Source organism: Limanda limanda, chromosome 5 (assembly GCF_963576545.1).
Source record: "Limanda limanda chromosome 5, fLimLim1.1, whole genome shotgun sequence".
Classification (NCBI taxonomy): Eukaryota; Metazoa; Chordata; class Actinopteri; order Pleuronectiformes; family Pleuronectidae; genus Limanda; species Limanda limanda.
The window spans coordinates 5,151,336-5,175,006 of NC_083640.1; the positions used below are offsets into that span (position 1 = coordinate 5,151,336).

A 23,671-nucleotide genomic window follows, 5' to 3' on the forward strand; every position below is an offset into this window, starting at 1 on the left:
CAACCCATTCAAACTATATCACATTTATGGATCAAATTTCATGCAAAAGGTCACAGCATTGAGACAATGGGAAAAGATGACATGGCAATAGATAACAACTCTTTCTGTTGGACGAACTAATTAACTAAACTAAAATGGCACTCAGAGCATGTACCTCCATCAAGGATGAACAATACTGAACATGAAATATAAAAGATCCTGGATATGACCCTTGATTTGCATCCGCACCAAAATTGAATGTGTTCTTCTAGAGCCCAGGCATCTTCCTTCCACAGAGTTTGGTGGAAATTGACAGTAATTTTTGTGTAATCCTCCTGACAAATAAACCAACAAACTAAAGAACAAGCAAACTGGCAGACACAGGGAATGCATTTATCATTCCACAGACACTCACTCACATTCATACTCTATAGACAGATTTCAGTGCCCCCATGTCTAACCTCTTCTGTCTGTTTTCCAGCAAACGCCAGCAAGTAGCTTCCAGGGCTCGACTCCAGCAGGGAGCACTGACAGAATCCAACGCTCTCGGTCCACACCGAGTCCACCACCTCACTGCGACCTTCTCCAAGGTCCCACAAACACACCTGCATGTCCCGTCCCTGACTGGCAACAGAAACAAAGGAACAGGAACTTTATATAGCAAAAAAGTACATGTGCTTGCTGAGAATCTATATTAAGTTAGGAACTTGAACAGAATCTACAACCAAGGCATTGTTTATCCTGACCTGATGAGGGCATCTTTCGACTGCAGAGAGTTCACCCAAATGACCGAGCTACCAGAATGACCTTCTACAATCTTCTCAGCCCTCCTGCTGTTCAGGTTCCAGATATGGATGGCACCAGTCCCTGACCTGCAGAACCCAACAGGATGCTTTATGTAGACTCTTTATATCACTTACACACCATATGCAACACGTCATTATATTACTCACACACTATATACAACATATTATATTATTCACACAGTGTATACAAGATAGTAATATGTTATTCACACAGTATATACAGTATAGTATTATATTATTCACACAGTATAAATGATATATCTGATCTCACAGATACAAAGAGAATACCAAAGAGGTCAGATTCCCTCTTGTCCAAACCATAGATTGTAAATAAAGATGGACAACATGACAACTCCCTAAAAGTAAAGCCAAAAGTGTTTTGATCGCTACCTGGTGGCTAGCTGCAGGTCATAAACCCTGTCTCCTCCGTGTTAGTGGAGCAGACATGGAACAATTTTAAAAGTCCAAGTACAGATTAAATAAGTTTGCCTCAAAGATGGTTTCTGTCATCTAAGCTACTTTTTTTCACACTGATGTGACAAAGTGTTCATTTTCTGTAAAGTTTTGTTTTAGTTCGTTTTTTGGATGTTTTAAAAATTGAGCGAGACCTTCGCTCCATCTCCTGATCACTACTGTGCAGAATTTGGCCCCAAACGATGTCATCGATGTTAAATGGCCGCCTTTGTAGACATTATATTTACGCTACATTTCTGAATAGTGGGAGGAAGTGGATACATGTCATTCATCTTTATATACAGTATAAGATCCAAACAAATACCATTGCTTGGACTGCCACACGCCCTCCTCCAACCACTGAACATTTGAACATTCGTACATTGCACTGACTGTTACTTTGTTTTTTATTACTGTATTACCCCGCCTATAGTGTATTCATATTTATATATATTTATTTTTATCCTGCTCATAGTGTATTCATCGTCCGTATATCTTACAATTCCTGTTAATACTGTAATATTCCATATATATTTCTACTGTACAGATCTTATTTATTACATTTTTCACTTTAATATGCACGATACTCTGTTCTTTTATTGCCTTTTTTTTGCACTTCTGGTTAGACGCTAAACTGCATTTCGTTGCATATGTACTTGTACTGTGCAAATGACAATAAAGTTGAATCTAATCTAATAATAATAATATAATATAATTACATCAAGACCTTGGATGTGTGGATCTTTAAAACATGTCACTGGGCTTCATCCACACCCTGCATCTCCTCATCACTCGTAATTAAACAAGCCCCTCGACGTGTATATGTTTCTTATAATGGACTTTATGAAGCACAGAATTAGTAACATTTAAGTCATTCTTTAGTGTTTGAGGAAGATGAAGAGTCAAATGATCAGATATTTAGAAACATGACTCACCCAGAAAATAGAAGAGGAGTGTCCCCTCCAAGGCAGCTAAAGTGCAGGGTGTTGAGTGGCCCACCAGCCCCCCTCAGGGTGTAGATGGGGGACGGAGCGGGACGAGACATCCCTGGTTCATGTGATCAATGTGTGGACCGTGGGAGACTCCAACCTTACAACTACAGGAAAAAGACAAGGAAATTCAAGTTAATTTGGTGACTGATTCCAATAGTTGGAAATACGGGTAACAATGATTGAGGCCAACTCAGACTCATCCCAACAAAAACCTGCCTGCATTACAATTGGGTTAATTTGGCTTCTTCAGAAGAATAGAACAAAGTAGAATAAGTATAAATCTGACAATATCTGCAAAAAAAGTCTTGATTTGTTTTCACACAAACATTGAGGACATTCAGAGAGAGTCTTCATTTAGCCTTGAAGCCTTTCTCCAAACAGCAGACAGTTGTGTTTAATGCACTGTCTGTTTTCTCTATTGTTAGTAGCTGAAAACCCTCTGGCTCTCCGCCTCTCTCTCTCTCTCAGTCTGTCCGTCCTCCTCTTTCCAGTCTACATGATAACACCTCTCTTACTCAATACATCATAAATCACAAACGCTGACAGCCTAATTACAGTAAACAGACGGAGATTCAAACTTCTCACTCCTCTTGCGATCAACAGCCGTTGTCCCAAAGGCAGAGTTTAGAGCTCAGGCCTTTTATGTCCTTGGTAGGTCGGGGAGATGAGGAAACTCAAGCGACCGCAGGTGTGTTCCAAGGAAATAATACATCACTATTAAATTGCAGTTTAATTTAATTCAGGTGTATGGCTCGAGATAACTCATATCCATCTGTTGATCCACTTTCTAAACTTCTTATACTGCTCAACACCACAAGAGGTTTGATAAATACGAATAAAGCTTAAGTTGGAACATATAAATATGGAAAACGAGAAATGGAGTCATCAGGATAACGCAGCCCACCTACTAACAGCGTTATCAGAAACATCAATACTTTGAAAAAAACAACCCATTCACACAAAAGTGAGTAATTAAGATTAACATTCAAATAAAAAGGCTTGTGGATTTTACTGACGGTCTGACGCCCTTGAGGCTCGTGACTAAGTTCCTCTCTTGGCACACTGAAAACATTTCTTTACCCAGTTATCTGCAATGACATGTTCACCATACCAACACAGAAACAAATCCTACACAGCACGTCACCCCAGCCACAATTCTCAAGAACTTACGTGGAACACAAGACTGAGGTTACGAAGCCAGCTTTTCCTTAAATGTCTCTGACTATTCGTAGAAATATGGAGCAAAGTATTTAAAGACGTCATTGTCTGTTGATCTACCGCATTGGTCCCAACTGAAATATCTTACATCTTTTACTATAGTGATCCTCTGAGTATAGAGGCATGCAGAGGCAAGAATATAAACTATCAAAAACCTGCTTTTTAAATGTGATTTTCAGGCCTTCAAGATCAACAGTGAATTCTAGGGGAGAAAACTCTGACTTTAAACAAGAAAATTCAATCATAAACACTATCATAGGATCGATCTATTTGCAGCCGATACTCAGCACATCTTCACCCCTGACCCCCCACCCCACCCATTCAACTCTACTTTTACTTATCATAACCTCTGCTCCCTGCAATCAGCAGAAACTGAAACTGGAGCCTGAGGCATTCAGGGGCAGCGCATTTCAGGAGGTTAGTGGTTAAATTGTCCGTGTGAACCTGTGGAGCGGAGAGACCGACCACTGACCAGCCTGCCTCATTAAGGACACCTCATCGGAGTCTATGGGACTCAGCTAACCCATCAGCTTCACTATGGGGGGGGACACATTATGTGTTTGCAGGAGACAAATTAAGCTTTTTCATGCTCACCATAAAAAGATTGTATTAACAATCATATAAATATGACCAAAACCTCCAGACTCAAAAACAGTTTCTTCCCTCTCGCCGTCTCACTTCTGAACAGCCAACCCACTGTGACACTGTGCAATAACCCTGGATCTTTATAATAACCACTGTGCAGTTACTCCCGAAATTATATTATATATAATATATATTATAATTATATTTAATTATGTTTATTTTATTTCACCCTCACTGTATAACCGTAATACACATACCGTATTCTGTGTATGCACACTGAGAGCCACTTTACCGAGTCAAATTCCCTGTTTGTGCAAACTTACTTGGCCAATAAACCTGATTCTGATTCTGACATAATACATAAAATGACAAAAAAAAAATTTAAAATTGGTACAATGGAATAAGATGTTGACCAACACAGATCCCACAGATCTCTCAACCAAACCAACAGGAAGCCCTTCGGCCAACAACTGAGCAAACTTGTTTATCTGTGGTATGAAGAAAATGGCACCAAACCATCAACAGAGTTTTTGTGAGGGTCCATCAGTTAAGCTTGTCCTCCTGTGACTGGGAGGGTATGGCTGCATTCCTGAGCCACAGTCCTGCGCCTGTGTGAGTGTGTGACAGGAGGAAGCTCACCCTGATAACAGGTGGATTAAGCGTTCCTTATTGTCCTCGAGCAGCAGGCCCTGCGTGACGCTGTGAGTCACGGACACAACAGCCTGAGACTGGCTGCTTTCACTGCCTCAAGAACAGGGGCGGTGAAACTTTCCACTGCTAATCACAGCTCGCTGTCAATCAAAGACAACTCCTGGGGACAGTGACGGAGATGTCTCTTCACAAGACTCGGGGACTTCCAAAACCAAACCTGCATCTGAAAGATGAGAATAAGGGCCGCTCTCCCTTGGCCATCGCTTCCTCAGCAAACCGCTCCTTCTGTTTTCTCTGCGTCAGAATTTCCAGGCGCTGAACTGCCCCCGACAATGGCTCTGTTGTGGTGGCTACAAGTGAGTCACCCACAAACCCAAATACAAACACGCAGGCAGCTCAGGAAGGGAGAGACAGATACTGTAAACAAACAACACGGTGGCAGGATGTCACTCAAACCAGTTTGCAAAGGGCCCTCAAATTGTTCCCTGCTAACGGAGAGGCGGCCGAACAAACAATCAAGCCTGTCACATGTCAAGCTTGTATGTTTGACATAATAACACATCTCTAGCCAGATGGAGAAGCCACAGCAGGAAGCTGGATACATGGAAGCTGGTGATCCTCCGGTTAAACTTCCCCCTTTATTGATCTCAGCAACCTACGTTTCAATGAAGTATTCATAAGTAGGGTTGCAAAGGGGCGGAAAGTTTTCGTAAAAGTTTCAATGGGAAGTTTAGCTCGGGAATTTTGGGAATTTTGAAAAAAAGAAAAACTACGCAAATTAAATGCTGAGCATTCTTTCATCACATGCACAGATAACTCCCAGCATCCTGCACACTACAGAACTATTGAGGCCTGCTGTAGTGAGCAGGACTAGTCAGGTAAGTTTCCATGATATTACTGGGGAAAATATATTAGCATGCTGATTGAGGATTGTTCATCTGTTCATCTAGCCTATTTCCATTCATTTATCCATCAATTGTAAAATATCTTTACAGACGATTCCAATTGTTTGGCTAACTATTTATATCTCTGGCATTGCATTAGTGTTTTTTTACAAACTTTTTTCTCATCTTATTCTACAGAACAATGCCACGTGCACTCTCTCATGTGTGGAGACATTTCACCCCATCCAATGTAGAAGGAAAGGCTGTGTACATTTGCAAATACTGTGCAAAGACCTATGTTAAGAATGACACAACGATGCAGAAGCATATAGTCAAGTGCCCAAAGTTTCCTCAGGCCTCAAATCAGCCTATGACAAAACAAAATGTTTATATTTGTGTCTGTTTATGACCAGGTAAATACAGTTAGTATAAATTACCCAAAACATTTCCAGTTTATTCCCGTTAATTCCCGTATATTCCCGTTAATTCCCGTATATTCCCATTAATTCTCGTTAATTCCCATGGAAAGTTTCCAACTTTGAATATTCCCGGAATGTTGCAACCCTATTCATAAGCCATTTTCAGACATGAACTGTTGAGAACTCTTGAGGTGGTCCGCACAATTGGGTCTGGACTTTCTCCGGAGTTTGCCTTCCACACATGAACAACACAGCAGGAGATTCTCTGCTCAGACGTGTTCACAACAACCCAGAATCTGTGTGTCCTACAAACGTCATCAACACACCCACTCCCTCACTGTGAATCTAGCACGTGACAGAGCAATAGATAGCAAATAACCCTATAGGTCAGCCAACTTTCTCATTAATCACATTTACAGGAGAAATCTCAGATATGACACCATGATGGTAACAAGCTAGGCCCTAATTAAACCCGTGAGTCGCGGTCAGGGTATAATAAATCACTCTGACTGATTAATATACCTGAGCTGGACATGGGAGCCAGTGGGAAGAGGCAGGAGAGGAGGATGGAGGCTCCTGCTGGCCTTGCAACAGATAAGACAGCTCTGGGTAATCTGACTCTAAGTCCGTGGATAAAGGCAGTTTGTCTCTTCTTGGGCCGTCTGTCCACACCTACTGGGTAATTAGGCCTAATTATGAGAGAAAGGTCCGCTTCCCCTTCATGTTATTAAATAAGAGCCAGCCTCGTCCGCCAAGGATCTCTCAACACCAGCAAGGGGCTGGCGACCTTCAGATCAAACGCAGCCACTATCTGTGCCCCCCCCCCGCCCAGGCCTCTTCCACTGCAGCACCCGTTCCCCTCCTCGGCATCGCTGCACATATGAGGGCTCGAGGAGGGAGGGGGCAGATAGGGTATTCGTTATGATATGGGGCATCAAAGTTTTTTTTCCACCCGAGTTGTGAGTGTGTGAGAGGGAGTCCTGCCCACATTCCTCTCTCAGCTCTTTGGTATCATGTGATCGGCAGCTACCCACCTGAGCTGTCCCCTTGTCAAATTCTGCCATTCATAAATAAGAGCAGGCAGGGAGGGAGGGAGGGATATACAGATCACAGGGGTTTATTATAGAAGCTTTATAAAGCCCCAGCTTCACAGGAGCCATTATGGAGGCATGGGATCCCAAGATCCCCCTGCTGATACCAGCCTCGTCAAATATGAGATCGGAGCTGCATGATGAAAACTGAAAGTAGATTACACATAGCTCGAAAGCTGCATTCTAGATAGCTCCCAAACTGAAAAGCCAACTTTATTACCTTTTGGGCCAATAGAAGTTTTTTTTCTCTAACGTCTTTTACAGCAGACTTTTACTATGAGTGTTTCAGAGAAAGATGCTAAATCCGTCCATTTCTTTTCTGTCCACACGTAATACTTCAGCTGTTAGTCATTCTGCTGTTTATCTCAGGCTGTGGTCTTATCTGCTGTTTCCCTGCTTTTCACAGTCTCGCCAAGGAGGCAACTTCCAACGTGCTGGCTGGTCGGAGGGGTGGGTGGGTGGTGAGCTGGCCCTGCAACCATTACTCAGCCCTTCTGCCCAAACCTCCGATCCCTCCTGAGGAGGAAGCCAACGTGCCAAATAGAGAGCGCGCTCCATTATTAAAGTCCAGTTAGACAAACAACATAGGAAGTGGCTAGGAAGACACACACCCTTTATTGTGTCTTGGAAGGGGGGTATCTGGACTGCATAAACAGTTCAGTGTCAGATAGAGGCTGAAGTCAGACACAAGTGCACCAACACCCACTGTCAGTCACAGATCCAGTGAGCGGGAAGAGGTGGCATTGTTCGCGTGAATGGCGTGAATGCTAAGCAGGGGCCACTGCAGATAAGAGCTCAATGCCTTGTGGCTGTCATTGAGGCAGGCACTGATGGAGCACTGTGTCAGAGGGTCCTGATTTAGGAAGGTCCTGACTGTGGTCAACAGGTACCAGGAGCCTTATCTGTTTGCATTATCAGCCATTTCCTCTGTGAGGTCATTTGCCTGGACACTAGAGGATAAAGGAACACAAGAGGGTCGACAGCTCGAGTGTCATCATGCATCTCCACACATTTTGGCTGTGGTGGGTTTTTGGACCTGTCCATACAGCAAAATCATGAAAACAAGTTTCTGTGATCCTAAAAGGACATCATGCATAGGGGTGGGAATTGGCAAAAATCTACCAATTCAATAGTATTGCGATATTTGGGCCACGATTCAATAGTATTGCGATTCTGTGATATATTATATTGCGATACTGCAAGTATTGCGATTCGATTCTGCGATATATTGCGATTCGTGTCCCCCATATTATTCAAAGGCATTACAAAAAATGAGGAAAATAAGACTGCTCAAATTTTCTGAATAGGAGACCTCTCACATGAACGCTGAGCTCCCAGCACATAACTTACAATTATTTAAATACGATACAGTAACATCAAGCAGACATAATAGAGTAACATAAACCTGAGAATAATCATATAAATAAGAGTAACCTAGACCTTCAATCAAATTGAGAAAAATAAACAAATGTGTACTACTAGAGTCCAGTCCAGTTGGCTGCAAGGTCATGACCCAAAATGTTAAATTCATTTGGGAATATTGGCATTTTTGTTCAGAAAAAGGAGTTGGTGAACATGCTCGGATGTTAAAGTGCTCCTCTGGGCTGTTACATCTATAATTGTAAATAAAGTATTAAAAAAAACAACAACTACAGTATCGATATAATCGCGGGCGCAAAATATCACGATACTGAACAGAATCGATTTTTTCCCCCACCACTAATCATGCAACAGGGGATATAGAACAAGGAAAACAATAAGAGGTTACACTTTGTCAAAACAACACAGGCCCCAGTGTTAAAGCTGTCAGCCTTCTGCAGGGGTGTGATGAGCGACAGCACAAATACTGATCCATAAACAATACAAAAGTTGATAACTATTTCTACATGGTGAACAGCTTCCAGAGATGTCAAACTGAACAAAACCAAACCAAAATCCAAGTTGTGCATTTGTGCAATATTGGTTAAGGCGCAGTGAGCTGGATACAGGAAGTCAATGTAATTTTGGTGTGTGTGCAGAAAGTTAAGACATGTTTAAGATGAATCTTTCTTCATTTAATGTAGGTGAATTAATTCAATTGTTGTGTATATGCTGTCATTTCTTCCACACAACATTTTATGAGCTCATCCTTGAACAGTCACACCTGACTTCATTCAAAAACTGTGCAGTTTGTTTGTAAGGGGACTGTTGTTGTGCATAGGGTTGCAAAATTCCGGGAATATTCAAAGTTGGAAACTTTCCATGGGGAATTAACGGGAATTAACGGGAATAAACTGGAAATGTTGTGGGTAATTTATACTAACTGTATTTACCTTGTCATATACATACATAAATATAAACATTTTGTGTTGTCATAGGCTGATTTGAGCTCTCAGGAAACGTTTGGGCACTCTGAACTTCATTTTCTCATTGGGCTTTATTTTCCTGCATTAAGAATTGACATAAGATGCTAATGATGAATTATCTTAGTCCTCCTACCTTGTGGTAATCTTTTTTATTTATGTAAAGCACTTTAAATTGCCTTGTTGAAATGTTCTACACAAATAAACTATTACAATGGGATAATCTAAGGTAAAGATTGAGGATCTGAACATGTACACCAGTTTCCTGACTGACTGTGATGTCCTGCAGCAGAAAGCAAAACGGATGCATTCATCACATCCATCATAAACTGCTCCAAGAAACACTGAAGCCTAAATTCTGGTTACAGCACCTGCCAAAAGTGCTGTTTTATACAAAATATTATTAATCCCTAAAATAAAATGTTACAGTGAATTAACATTTGAAGGCTTCTTTATGTCTTTTGGCTGCAGGTACTACTTCCTTCTTTGCACTTCCAAAATCAACAATGTATTTGCACAAGGATGTCCACACCTCTGTGCCCAGCTGTACATCATGTACTGTATCTTCTATTACAAAGTACAGAAAACAACAGATGTATTATGAACTTTGGTGTGACACAGATATTTGTTCTCGATCTACAAAATAATAAAAATAGTTTAAGATGTAATTAGATATATTATTTTCAGACATTCTACGAACACTTTGTTTACTTGTCAGAAGTTTCTCTTGGTGGTGGAGTCACTGTAAGAATTCTAATACCTTCAAGAACTGTACTGCAACTACCTGTAGCACAAGTTTATTTTACAGGAAAAACTCAATCACGAAAAACTAATAATTAATTAATTTGATCCATTTGAAGTTTTAAGCTTTTGTGAATTACCTTCTTTCAAGAGTATGAGACGACAATTCATACAACTATTGTGACATCACTTCTTAATTTTGGTTGTAGTAATGGTTTAATTATGCAATTATTTTACTTTTTTCTTGTGAGTGGGTGGGGAAGGGTCAAGGGTTAATTGTGGTTCATAAGTGTTGTTATCATCATACATCGTGTAGGACACCCTACCGCTATTTTTTACCTCTAAGAATTTTTGTATACACTTTATGTGTGAATTATTGCTGTATGTGAACGAAAAAACTAATAAAAAGATGTGTTAAACAAACTGGACATGGAACAGGAGTCAGAAAGTACATGATCGCAGAAGCGTGACTGCGAAGGACCAGGACAGTGGAAAGTTAAATAACACTGAATTTGAATGGGGTTGGGTTTGCTCGCCCCTCCATGACACTGGATGCTATCAGGGAGAGATAGTGTTTAATTAAAACGTTGGGCTGAACAGTAACAATAACCCTTTATACCTGCTACTTGGTATACCTGACATGTCCATCACTGACAAATTTAAAAGAAGACTTTATCAGACACTTGCTTTTTGTGCTAGAAAGTGTATTCTTTTGAATTGGATCACAGATAAAGCTCCATCTAAGGCTCAGTGGCAAAGGGTTGTATTTGAATATGTTGTGTTGGACCATTTAATCGATTTACTTGTATTTCTGAATACTTTTATTTCACTTATCTGTTTTAAATTTTTTCTTACTTGTATAGGACGTGACCCCTGAATCTTCTGCCTGTATGGATTTGAATATGTGTGTGAGCCAAATGTTTGTCTTGTTTTTGTTTTGTTTTGTGTTGAATTACCTGTTGGAAAACTAATAAACATATATGAGAAAAGAAAAAAAAAGGAGAAAGGACATGAAGCTCAAACTGTCAGCTTCATGCTTGTTATTTACAAGAAGAGGGTTAGCAACCTGCTAGCAGCTACCTACAGTAGAACCACACCGAGCGGCCTCTGGAGCATTACACGGTCAGGCTGTTTCCCGCAGAGTCAAATAAAGTTACTAAAGACACGTTGGCTGGAACAAGACTTGACAAAATACCAGTTCAGTGAAACACGGAGAGATGACAGTGTCCGGAAGAGGAGCAGCTCAGCAGAGGAGGAGACCAGGCGTGCGCCGCCGGGCTGCAAGGACCTCTGTTTACCACTGATGAGCTGCCCGACAACGTGCCTGTACAGAAATCTCTCTCTCTCTCTCTCTCTCTCTCTCTCTCTCTCTCTCTCTCTCTCTCTCTCTCTCTCTCTCTCTCTCTCTCTCTCTCTCTCTCTCTCTCTCTCTCTCTCTCTCTCTCTCTCTCTCTGTCTCTCTCTCTCTCTCTCTCTCTCTCTCTGTGTGTGTGTGTGTGTGTGTGTGTGTGTGTGTGTGTGTGTGTGTGTCATATGCATCTGTATACTATATTGTAAAGTTGGTCCACGTTGATTGTAGAATTATGAATTTTGATAGTGGTACTGGTACAAAATAATTAACATAAAGTTTTATTTTATTTCATTTTAGCTTCATATTCAGTGCTCAACCAGAGAACTTACCTAACTTGTAAAATATTTAATTCTTACACAAAAAAATTCAGTAGTTTAAAAGGTTTTAGAATCAAGTTTTGATGTAATTCTTGATTGATGATTCGTTTTTTAGAATTGAAACTTTCACATATTCTTTAGACAGAGTGAGTAGAATTTGACATCTCTTAAAGTTCAAGAAGATTATTATAGGTCTGGCCGGTTACAGCAGTTTGTTATTATCGTCCGAAGACATCTTTTTTCCAGAGATCTCACAGGCTCAAGTTGTCCTTGTGTATCTGAGCAGGAGTGAATGGAGAGACTTCAGAAAGGACGAGGAGTGACAGGATTGCCCGTCACTACACATAAGACAGCATGATTCTGACATGTTTCCTTGTCCAACGAGTATTTTAAATGTTTAGATGTCACTGAAATTCAGAACAACAGAATTTTACTGGTTTACGTACAGGTTTCTTATTTTATTGAGTGATGTACATTTAGGAGGAAGGCCTTCTCTGTCTCACCCTCACCTGTCGAACACTAACCACATGTCCGGTCTTCCTTCAGTTGCCATGACCTTTTTGTTTCATTTTTCCTCACCTTCTCCATTTGTGTGACTACCAGCCTGTGTGTATGTATTTATTATTATATTTCTATGGTGTTTCTTTGCAAAGAAAAAAAGTGAAACAACAAAAACATTGAAATAGATAAATAAAGACTTGGTGTGGATGGGAGTGAACAGAATTGTACAGCCCTCTAATATACAATTGTAAAATAATTAACATGACTGTAGATTTTCACTTAAAATGTCTGTTTTCTATTTAATACAAAAGAAGAGAATTCCTATACGTCTACAAACCGTTCTAACTTCATAAAAAAACATCACCAGTCCAAAACCTGCAAAGCCTTGTGATATGGCATGAACAGAAGTGTCTTTATTTTTCCAGCCTTTTCAGTCTAATTGAGAAAAAGAGACAGAGAAAACACAGGGTCCTAATCCACAGAGCACACAGAGCCCTTTCATGCCAGTGCTGGGAGAAACCTTTATTTGTCCATTCCTATCATGGAGAAAGCGGGTTTCAAGCTCGGCTGGGTCTGAGCTGAGAGATTAGATGAAACCAGAGTGTTTTAAACCTCTTCTGTGACCGTGGATTAGATTCAGACAGTCCCCCTTGCACTGTGAAATGAAACAATAAGGCGTACAGGTGGATCAACGGGAGAGAGTGCAGAGCATGTAGAGCACAGTGGGTTTGAAACCTAAATTATGGATTTGTCCAAGCAAGAAAGCCCCAAAGTTAGAAAACAACATTCACATCACTTTAAAAAAATAGGGAGGAAAAACATCTGTATGCATTACTTGTTTTATTTTTGAGCAACTCCATAAAAATATTTTGGGGGACAGCCAGTCATTTATGTGAAACCTCTCAAAAACAGTCTCACCTTCCAGGCATATGGTACACAATTATAATAAATGACACACAATATTTTGGAATGAGTGGCAGAGGATTACCGGTGTATTTCTTCCACTAATGAGATATATCAAATATATAAGCACTTAATGACATGCATAAAAAGGGTAAGTCAGCAGTGGGTTCAAACCAATTAGTGCAAATGGAGATGGCACGACGCTACCCTCAGCGGGAGGTGGGTGAGAGTGTGTGCAGATATCATGGCCAGATACCATGGCCTACATTGTCATCAATTATTCCCGGCATCTCAGTTTACCCAGGGGCACAGTGGGTGTGGGGGACAAAGCCCGGGGTGCACTTGAGAGCTATAGTACCTTGGTCTCACCATGGGTCCCAGGAGGAACGGGTGGAGGTGTGTGACATGGCTGGGGTGTGTATACTGTAACGTCCGTCCAACCCGAGAGACCGCCGGGTAAGGAAATCCCTGGAATCCCACTCTCACTGCGGCCGGCCGGCTGCGGGGGCAGGCAGGTCACTTTACAGCTCATCACCAAATTAGAAAGGCTGCGGGTCAGTGCAGCAGCAGCCAGACCACAGAGAGATGGAAATAGACGGGAGCACTACGACTCAGTCTGCTGGCACTTATTCACCGAGCTGCTCTCCCATCTTGGAGAGGCAGAGGAATGTATTGAACACAGTGGAGGCAAAACTCCAGGGAGGAACTACAGACTGCTTTAAGTCCCCACCGACAAGTATTACATACATAATGTGGACACAGATAGTAGAGTTAGGGTTAGTACCAAGAGACTTATGAGCGGGAGGAGGAATCAAGTGCAAACACATAGCAAATTTGTTCTAGGTAATAAAAATGTTCTACTAATAACTTTAAATATATAAACTTTAATATAAACTTTAATACAGGCTCAGGGCCCACAGAGAAAAACAACAACAATACATACAATCAATACATTACATAAAAATATTCAGGGAAAGAAAGGCCAAAAAAGATCTTGGATGTGTATTTGACAGAGCTTGCCAGGGTCTGTCATAAGATCAATAATAAAATTTGTAGAGCGGTCCAGCCGACTCATAAACTTAAACGCTAGGTTCCTCAGCAAGGCCATGAAGGTGGTTAGACCCATATTACAAAACAACTCACTGGCTCTAGTACTCCTGGGTTTCTTCAGGAGTATCCTAAGACAGTCATTATAGGCTACTTTCAACCTACACAAGCTCTCCTTCTTGTAATTCACCCAGAGTGGAGCTGTATAGAGAGGGGTGCAGTAGGCTCTTAACAAATTAATCTTACTGAGTATTAATTAATTAGATATGTACATAAAAAAACATGTAAAAACGACAACACTGTGACGTTTCTAGGACACCGTCAGAGACAAAGTATCAGAAAATGTTATCTTGTGAGACTCCCTGTAGACGGAGCCATCTTGGCTGAAGTTCATGTTGACTGGACAGACATGAGAGAGGAAACAGTCGTAGCAGCTCACGCTCAACAACAAAGATAATTGTAGCAATACAGGCTAACTACAATAACATTTAAAGAAAGCAAACGGTCTAGACTAATGCTCATAAGTCCATGAAACAGTGAATCTTTTCTGCAGGTTCTGTGAGGGTGTCATTATTATGGAAAATTATAAAATCTTAAGGGGATGACTGCGCCATCAAAGGATTTGCTCCTTGTGTTTCTAAATCACCTCATGAGGATCTACAAAAATTGTTGAAGCACGTTCACAAGTGATATTACGTCTCTTTTACATCTGATGTTTCTGTAATTTTTTATTCAATCATTTTATGATTATAATTCAGGGAGATAGTGTTGTCATGGAAACTGCATGACCTCACAGCAAGTTTCTGTTAATGACAAACTGTTTTTAAGTTTTATTCATCGACTCACTACAGGCATCAAAAGTTCATATAATGAAATGTAGGATGGCTGAATTCAAATGATCTGCTTTGGTTTCAGGGGACTGTTGTTGTTCTTGATGGCTCACTATCACCAGCTAGCATCATTTAGACGGTATGCCCTGGCACCCAAGTTGGGAATACTGGTCATGCCAGGCTCCTCTTACTAATTCTGAGTCGAAGGTTTTAGAATTCTTACAGCGACTCCACCACCAAGAGGAACTTCTGACAAGTCAACAAAGTGTTCGTAGAATGTCTCAAAATAATATATCTAATTACATCTTTAATTATTTTGTAGATCGAGAACAAATATCTGAAAGTTACCGCTTCTAATACAGTGAAAACTTGTCTTAAACAAGTCACCTTAGAAACCTTTTAGATTAGAGGCAATCCTACATGTTTTTTTTTCAAGTTATCAGCAGGAATAAGAAAATACACCAGCAATAAGCGAAATTGGATTAACTACCCTTTGCGTGGGTGTGTGTGTGTGTGTGCTCCACATGTCAGGGTGTGATGAGTCTGCATTAAGTTATCAGAACAGAGGGAGAAGATACAGCACATGGGAGTGGGTGCTGGACGTGCAGGTATCATAATGCGCTGGCGAGGCCTCCCTGCCTCATGTTTTCGTTGGGCATCAGACCAGGTGTGAATGGAGAGATCTCAGGGAGGGCGAGGAGTGACTGGACTGCCTGTCACTTTGAGGAATAGAACAAAACACAGCTTTAATGAACCAGTATGTAGCAGGAAGGAGAGAGCTGATGCACGGGCACTATCTGCACCGCTGAGCCATCCTCCCTTGGAATGGTGGAGAAGAACGGGAGGAACCCGCTCTCTAAATTCAATATTCTTATCAGTTCTTTTTGAAACTCCTCTTTCATGATGGAGCTGTTTCTCAAGGTCACATCCAGAGCAGCATGTAAGGCAAAGTGTGATTTCTGACCCTAAATGTTGCAGGACAATGGATCCTAATGTTGGTCCTCCTTTAACACACTGTGCTTTATTCTAAAGCTTACAGCTGCTTATCCATTGGATAGAGCCATATGCACCTGTATACTCTATTGTAAAGTTGAATTTTGATAGTGGTACTGAGCTATGGTTAAAGGAAGTCTAAAGACGATTGAATGTCACAAAATAATGAACATAAAGTTTTATTTTATTTCATTTTAGCTTCATATTCAGTGCGCAACCAGAGAACTTACCTATTTTGCAAAATATTGAATTCTTACACAAAAAAATTCAGTAGTTTAAAAGGTTTTACAAACAAGTTTTGATGTAATTCTTGATTGATGATTCGTTTTTTAGATTTGAAACTTTCACATATTCTTTAGACGGAGTGAGTCGAATTTGACATCTCCTGAAGTTCTAGAAGATTATTATAGTTCTGGCCTGTTACAGCAGTTTGTTATTATCGTCCGAAGACATCTTTTTTCCATTGGGAAGCAAAAAGAACAAAGATAACGATGGTCTTAAAATGCCTCTGGGTGGACAGAACCCAGATCAGTGAGCCGAGCCGAGACGCATGCCATGTCTCCTCCTCCAGGAGACGCCTCAACACAGTAATGACCACTCTTCATGTTGCTGCTGCTGCTACTTCATTTGTCATACAGGATGACATTAAGGCTAAAGGTTACTCTGCGAGGGCTAATTACTGAGCAGGTTATATATACACCGGGCTCGTGGTGCGTGTGTGTGCGTACCATAGTTTGGCTGTGACAGTGACACTCCTGTTATAGAAGCGTCTGAAAATGTTGATCTTGTTTTGGGAACACAGAGCAGAGGTACACTGTAGCTCTCCACAGCTTTATATTTAGAGGACGTTCACGTGTACTGAATGCAGGCTCTTACAGTAGACCCACATCATGCCGTGCACGCAGTTAAGTGTGGACGCACAAATACAGGTCACACACAAGAGAGATCACGTTACTGACACACCCACACGTCCAAATTTCCCCCCTTACCCCCGACATCACAGACACACACACACACACACACAAAACATACCAAGCAAGCCTTCTCTCATCAGATCACTGACCAACAAATAAACACACACAGGCATAACCGTGAGCTCCAGAGGGGAAGCTAACAGATACCCACTACATGCAGAATGTGGGTGAATGTGTGAACTTGTGGCTATACGTTGGAAGGACCAGTTTGGTTTTCAGACCAGTGGACATTTTTGGAAAGTTGGAAAGTTAGAAAGTTGGACGTCAATTTCTGGCCCACCTTCAAAAGGCTTGTTAAGGTTGGGGTTAGATTTAGGTTGAGGTTACGTTGAGGTTCAGGTTAAATTTAGTTTCAGGAAAGTGTTAGGTTGAGGTTGGATTTAGGTTATATTTAGGTTTATGTTAGTGTTAGGTTTAGGTTAAATTTAGGGTTAGAGCTCTGGAAGAACAGGTTAGGTGCAGTGTCCTCCCCAGGACGTGTCCTTCTTCCTTCTCCCAGGCTCCACGCTGATGGGGACAGCCACGTCTCCAGGGTAAGGGACGGAGTTTATTCTATTTATTTGTGTGTTTTTAATACGTCTGGTTTTGCCTTTATTATTTATCAATGGCACTATAAAAATGAAAAACAGTCAAAGTTAAAGAAAAACAGATTAAAATACAATGAGTAAGTCAAACATACAGAAAAGACAAACTTTATATTCTGTTTGAAAAGGGAAGACCAACTGGGGTGGGGGGTGGGATAATGTTTTGTATGTTTTCTACTTGTTCGTTTGTTTGTTTGTATGTTTGTTTATTTGGCAAAAAAAAAAAAACAAAAAAAAAAAACATGCATCTATTTGTAAAGGTCATGTAAGATGATGTGATGTGTTTCAATAAAAAGATTTTTAAAAATAAAAAAAAAAGACAAACTTTCGCTGTGAGTCTAAACAGAGCTGGTTTTGCCTATTTGCTGGTCAGAGCAGATGTAAAACACTGAACCCCCTAAAGTAGGTTAAAGTAAGGTACTGATTGAGTGCTATGAGTGGCACAAGGGGACCATAAGTGTTAAAAACATTATTGTCTGGATAAAAAGGTTTAGGTTTGGGGCAGTTAGGGTTAGAGTAAGGGGCTAGGGAATGCATTGGGTTTAGTGTTCAATGAGTGTCCTCACAAAGGTAGAAGTACAATCATGTGTGTATGATTCATTCACAAGCAGCTCATCCCACCACACATAACTTTCATTGGCTAAACAGGAAAGACAGAATCAATCACAGAGGCACTGACAGCAGCCGGAGGGTGAAGCCTCTGCATCAGGGAACAAGCATCCCTGCAGCTCGGACTCTGTGTGTCACATGTTTGTGGACATCAGCAGCAGGAATAATGATCGGTGTCTGATTCGGTATATTCTCTGGCTCAAGAGCTTCCTCAGATCTCCAGCCAGACGTGCAGGCTGCAGAGCGGGAAAGCCGTCATGGCCCTGAAAGGAACTTAGAGTAATGTGATGTGACTCAGACTGATAGAGGCCCAGAGCAGATTCAGAGAGGAAGCTGTCAGGTTGGGTTTTGATACCGAGGCTCTGTCTGGTCCTGCAACTGTTTAAATAGAATGTCTCAGCTTCTTATATTCTGTGCAGAGGGAAGTTGATTTTGAGAGAAAGTTGATTATCGCCATGGATACCGGTGTTTGATCAAAGCAGGATTTGACAGTTTATTTTTTCACTTCTACTGAAGGTTTCATCATAAATGCTTTTATTCTGCAGGACCAAACAGAATCTGACTCGTCTCAATTTGACACACTGTTGTCTATGCACTCTATTTCTGTCATTAGCAAATGCAATCAACATTTAATGACAATTATATATTTCAAAATTAACCACTAAATACTGAAATTAATTCACAGTGAAGTGAAATTTGTATCTTCACTCAAGATTTTTCCTGCGTCCAATCAGCATGTGATCATCCATACTGAGCATGGGGAGTTTTGAAGTACTGCAGCTAGGGTTGCAAAATTCCGGGAATATTCAATGTTGGAAACTTTCCATGGGAATTAACAGGAATTAACAGGAATTAACGGGAATATACGGGAATTAACGGGAATAAACGGGAATATAGGGGAATTAACGGGAATAAACTGGAAATGTTGTGGGTAATTTATACTAACTGTATTTACCTTGTCATATACAGACATAAATATAAACATTTTGTTTTGTCATAGGCTGATTTGAGCCCTGAGGAAACTTTGGGCACTTGACTATATGCTTCTGCATCGTTGTGTCATTCTTAACATAGGTGCTTGCACAGTATTTGCAAATGTACACAGCCTTTCCTTCTACATTGGATGGGCTGAAATGTCTCCACACATGAGATAGTGCACGTGGCATTGTTCTGTAGAATAAGATGAGAAAAAAGTTTGTAAAAAAACGCTAATGCAATGCCAGAGATATAAATAGTTAGCCAAACAATTGGAATAGTCTGTAAACATATTTTACAATTGATGGATAAATGAATGGAAATAGTCTAGATGAACAGATGAACAATCCTCAATCAGCATGCTAATATATTTTCCCCAGTAATATCATCGAAACTTACCTGACTAGTCCTGTGTGCAGGATGCTGGGAATTATCTGTGCATGTGATGGAAGAATGCACAGTGGAGGGTTGAAATTCAATGTGCAGCGTGTGCTGCATTCCATACATCTTTAAAATAGCGTTTTGAATGATGTTTTTATTGCTCAGCGTTTACTTTGCATATTTATTTATTTTTTAAAAATTCCCAAAATTCCCGAGCTAAACTTCCCATGGAAATTTTCCGGAAATTTACCAGAAATTTCCGCCCCTTTGCAACCCTAACTGCAGCCAAGCAGCTCTGCCAGGTCGGACTCTTGAAGAGTGGGGCAACATAATAAGCTCTGACAGCATGTTCACAATGCTCAGATGCTGATGGTAGCATGTTTACTATCTGTGTGTCAGCATTTGCAAAGGTTTTACTAAACATAGAATAAAGACACAGCTCAGTATGATCAAGATGCCATTTAGTATTTAAATGAGTTGTCTAATATTGGACAAATTAAAATGTATTTAATGATAAAAATTGCTTTTCAGCAACATGAATGACATGTATGAACTTCATGATATTCCAACACATTTCACCAAGGACCACAGATCTCAACTTTCCGGTGGTGCCATAAAAAGAGAGAATGAACTGCTTCTGTGGATAATGGATACCTGTACAAATTTGACAATGTCCTCACTGCAGCCCTGCTGTTAGAATGGCTTAAACTGCATAGAGGAGTCTACAAGTTTATTACACGTCCACTCATACTCCGGTATGAGTCAAAAGGAATTTGTTCCAAGTGTGTAGCAACATATCTGTGAAGATTCCCAGTCATCCAGGTATCTTCGGTAGTTGTAACTAAAAGTTGTAACTGAAGCAGTTAGAACTGAAGAAGCCTCTTGGATGAGAAGTGAAATGTCGTCAAGAATCACGAGCAAGTCCAGGTGCCTCTGCACATTTGTACAACTCCTGAAGAGGACTCAGAGTCTTTACACATAGGTGGAGGATAAAAAAAAAACAATCTAAAGACATTAAACCGTTTTCACACCTTATAGAAGCTGTTACAGCTCTTTTACAAACCAAACAACAAAAATCATACAGAATTACAATTCCTCATTTTCATGCTATAAAATGTGATGACCCATCTCAGGCATAAGGCTTTATGAAACCCCTTGACACTGCTATTTCAAGACACGATTTTCACAAAGCTCTGCTGCAATCTTGCTCCATCTCACTGTGCCTATTTACAACTACAAAGCAGTGCAATAATTAACTATTTTGAAATTAATGGAGCAATTAAATCACTGTCATCGGTTTAGAATCTAGAAAGTGTCTGAGAACTTGTTGGAGCTGCAACAACATCCTCAGAATCCCTTCAAGTTGGACCAGAGTGCCAGACATGTCTTGTTTGCTTCCAAACACGAGTTGTGTTGCTCAATGCATGCAGACTGCTTTTGTCCTAAGCGACGTGGTTTTGGCGTGTACACACACACACAAACAATGTTCCTTTGTTGTGCTCCGTCATCAAACAGCAGCTCAGTAAATCTCAGCTCCCTGAGGTAATGAGACGACTTCCTTTGTGGCAACAGACCTGACTAAATGATTTAAGAGTTGAGGCTGCACACGGTAATTGCTCTCTTAGTGATGTCTAGTGATCCGAACCACAAACTGACACTGAAGCACCCGTTTTTCTTTCTTTTTTTTTTTTTTAACTGTTGCCCACAGGCACTAGTGTTCTGCGTGAGGCTGTGGTCTGCTGGATCGGCCTGAGATAGGACAAACCCGACCGCAGTGCAACATCTAGCTCCTTTTCAAACAGCCACATCCTGTCAGATAAAGGCGGCTGAGGCAGCCATGTGTATTGAGTTTAGAGCGTTCCTGGGGGTATCCTGCTCTTATCAGGGGGTCAGATAAGCTCATTTCACAGGCCCTCACCTCTGCTGGGCTACCAACAGGACCCCAGTCTGACAAGAGCTGACCCCATCTACTCTTTTTCTCAGTGTCTCCGGTTGAATGAGAAGTCAAGGACAGAGGCGACTCCACAGACTCTCTCTCCACAAGTTACAGTTGTTGCAAAATCAGACACGCAGCCTTTAGATGTGTGAAACAAACCCGACCTTGACATTGCTGATGGGGGAGTGCTCCGACTGAGCTCGCTCGCAATCCTGAGTGAACGTCTTTGTTCTGATGAGACCCTGCAGAGGGAAGCAGCGTCTGAGCTGCTGTAAGTCGGACAGCGGATGACGGTGAAAGCACACAGCCTTCGTCTCAACACCTTAGAGCTCCTGAGCCCGCTAAGAGGTTCGGTGCATGGCTTTCGGTGGGCGCTTTGACCTTATTGTCTTGAACTTGGGAGGCCAGATGAGGGAGAAAGCACCAAAATCTCCAAAACCAGTTTAGAGAACTCACCTTGGCTTATCAGTCTGAGGGCCCCTACTACATCCAGCCTCCAGAGGATCTCCTCCCCAGCCACCGCGCCCCAGCCAGACCCTGCAGGCATCTCAGGCTGACAGTTTTGAGCCAGATACTGGCAGTACAACAGAGCAGTCATAATTGGCCCCATTCATTTCTCAGGGATAATCCTCACCGAGGCTGAGCCTTTTCTATTCCTAGTGTCATTTTTTTTCACCAATGTTTACACAAGGTATGTATCGGTTTCTCCTCCTCCTAAAGCAGAGGGGCTGTGTACCCAGCATATGTGTTTTAACGTGTGTCTGGAGGTTCTGCTCTTCCTTTTCTCCACGGCTGCTAGAGCTCAAGACCTGAAGTGACAAAGGCCCCGTGAATGTCTGACTCACAGACAACTGTCAGCGTTCAATAGGGCTGGATTAAGACTGAACATAGAACCGAGCGCACCCTGACATGTTGACATGTTCTACTAAGTGCATTTCAAGGTGGATTATGCCTGTTTGCTCCATTGTGGAGGGACAGAAGAAACACAATTGCTAAATGGGGCTAGGTATTCTTGAGGCGGGCGGGTGAACTTTACTCCCACTGTCTGGGTTGGGACTGACACCAGCTTCACTCTCCTCTCAGGGTGAGTGAGGCTGCTGTGGATCCCGAGGAGGTTCAGGGGTTTCAGAGAGCTCTGTCCTTAACCAAACAAACACGGTGGAATTTTTGCCATTGTTGGTGCAGAGGGTTGAGTGACAGGGCTGCATAGCAGAGCTGCCTGTCAGCAGAGACGACTCAGGGTCAACATGTGACCACCCCGTGGGACACTGCTTGATATTAAGACAGAGCCTTATAGTTAACGTTTAGGATAGCGGCGTACAATTCCACACAGGAACATACATCAGGGTGAATACACATTTTGACCAATGGATTTCCATGACTTTTCAATAACTTTAAACCAAATTTCCATGACCGAACATTTCTTGAAATCTCGGTGTATACACGAAAAAGTGACAAAATGTAGTATTCAAACTAACAAGGAGAATTCCAAGGCATACAGTATACCTTAAATGACACAAACCCAAGTATGCCTGCTTATATTTTGAGCGTATTTCTTCAAAAGCATATGAATGATTTAAAACTCAGCGTAAATGAACTAGGGATGGGCATTCGATTAAATTGTCTTAATCGATCGTCTATTAATTATGCCCATCCCTAAAATGAACGACATGAAAATGTGAATATAACAAATTTCCATGACTTTTCCAAAACTTTTGGGAGATTATTTTTTTCCATGACTTTTCCAGGCCTGGAAAAACACATTTTAAAATTCCACGACTTTTCCAGGTTTTCCATGACCGTACGAACCCTGATACATACATGTTCTCCATCAGGGGTTCTCTGGATTTTTCTTTTGGACCACATGTATTGACTGAACCTTCTGCACATAACCAAAGTCTAGCCGTTTCCTTCTGTTCCTGGTCTTTGTGTTACACTAACTGGCTGTGGGCTGTAACTTCATATTTAGGGAATAGACATGAGCGTGATATCAATCTTCCCTTTCAAACTCAGCAAGAACGAAAAGATGCCGTATTTCCAAAATAATCTGTGAACAGCTTTTTCTTTACTCTGTTACAAAGCTCTTTGTTTCATCCCAGTGAAAAATAA

At 41.3% G+C, this 23,671-nt stretch overlaps 1 protein-coding gene across 1 annotated transcript in view; it reads right to left on the reverse strand.

Annotated features, from left to right (window-relative positions):
* The window catches only part of gnb1l (guanine nucleotide binding protein (G protein), beta polypeptide 1-like), a 30,381-nt gene extending 19,080 nt beyond the window's left edge, over positions 1 to 11,301 (reverse strand). Inside the window, exons 1-4 of the mRNA XM_061071748.1 lie at positions 11,246 to 11,301; positions 2,174 to 2,334; positions 726 to 851; positions 441 to 603 (exon numbers count right to left, since the gene is read on the reverse strand). Of these exons, the coding sequence (XP_060927731.1) occupies positions 441 to 603; positions 726 to 851; positions 2,174 to 2,283 (399 nt within the window). The 5' untranslated portion in view covers positions 2,284 to 2,334; positions 11,246 to 11,301. The remainder of the gene's footprint in view (positions 1 to 440; positions 604 to 725; positions 852 to 2,173; positions 2,335 to 11,245) is intronic.
* Between the last annotated feature and the right edge of the window lie 12,370 nt (positions 11,302 to 23,671).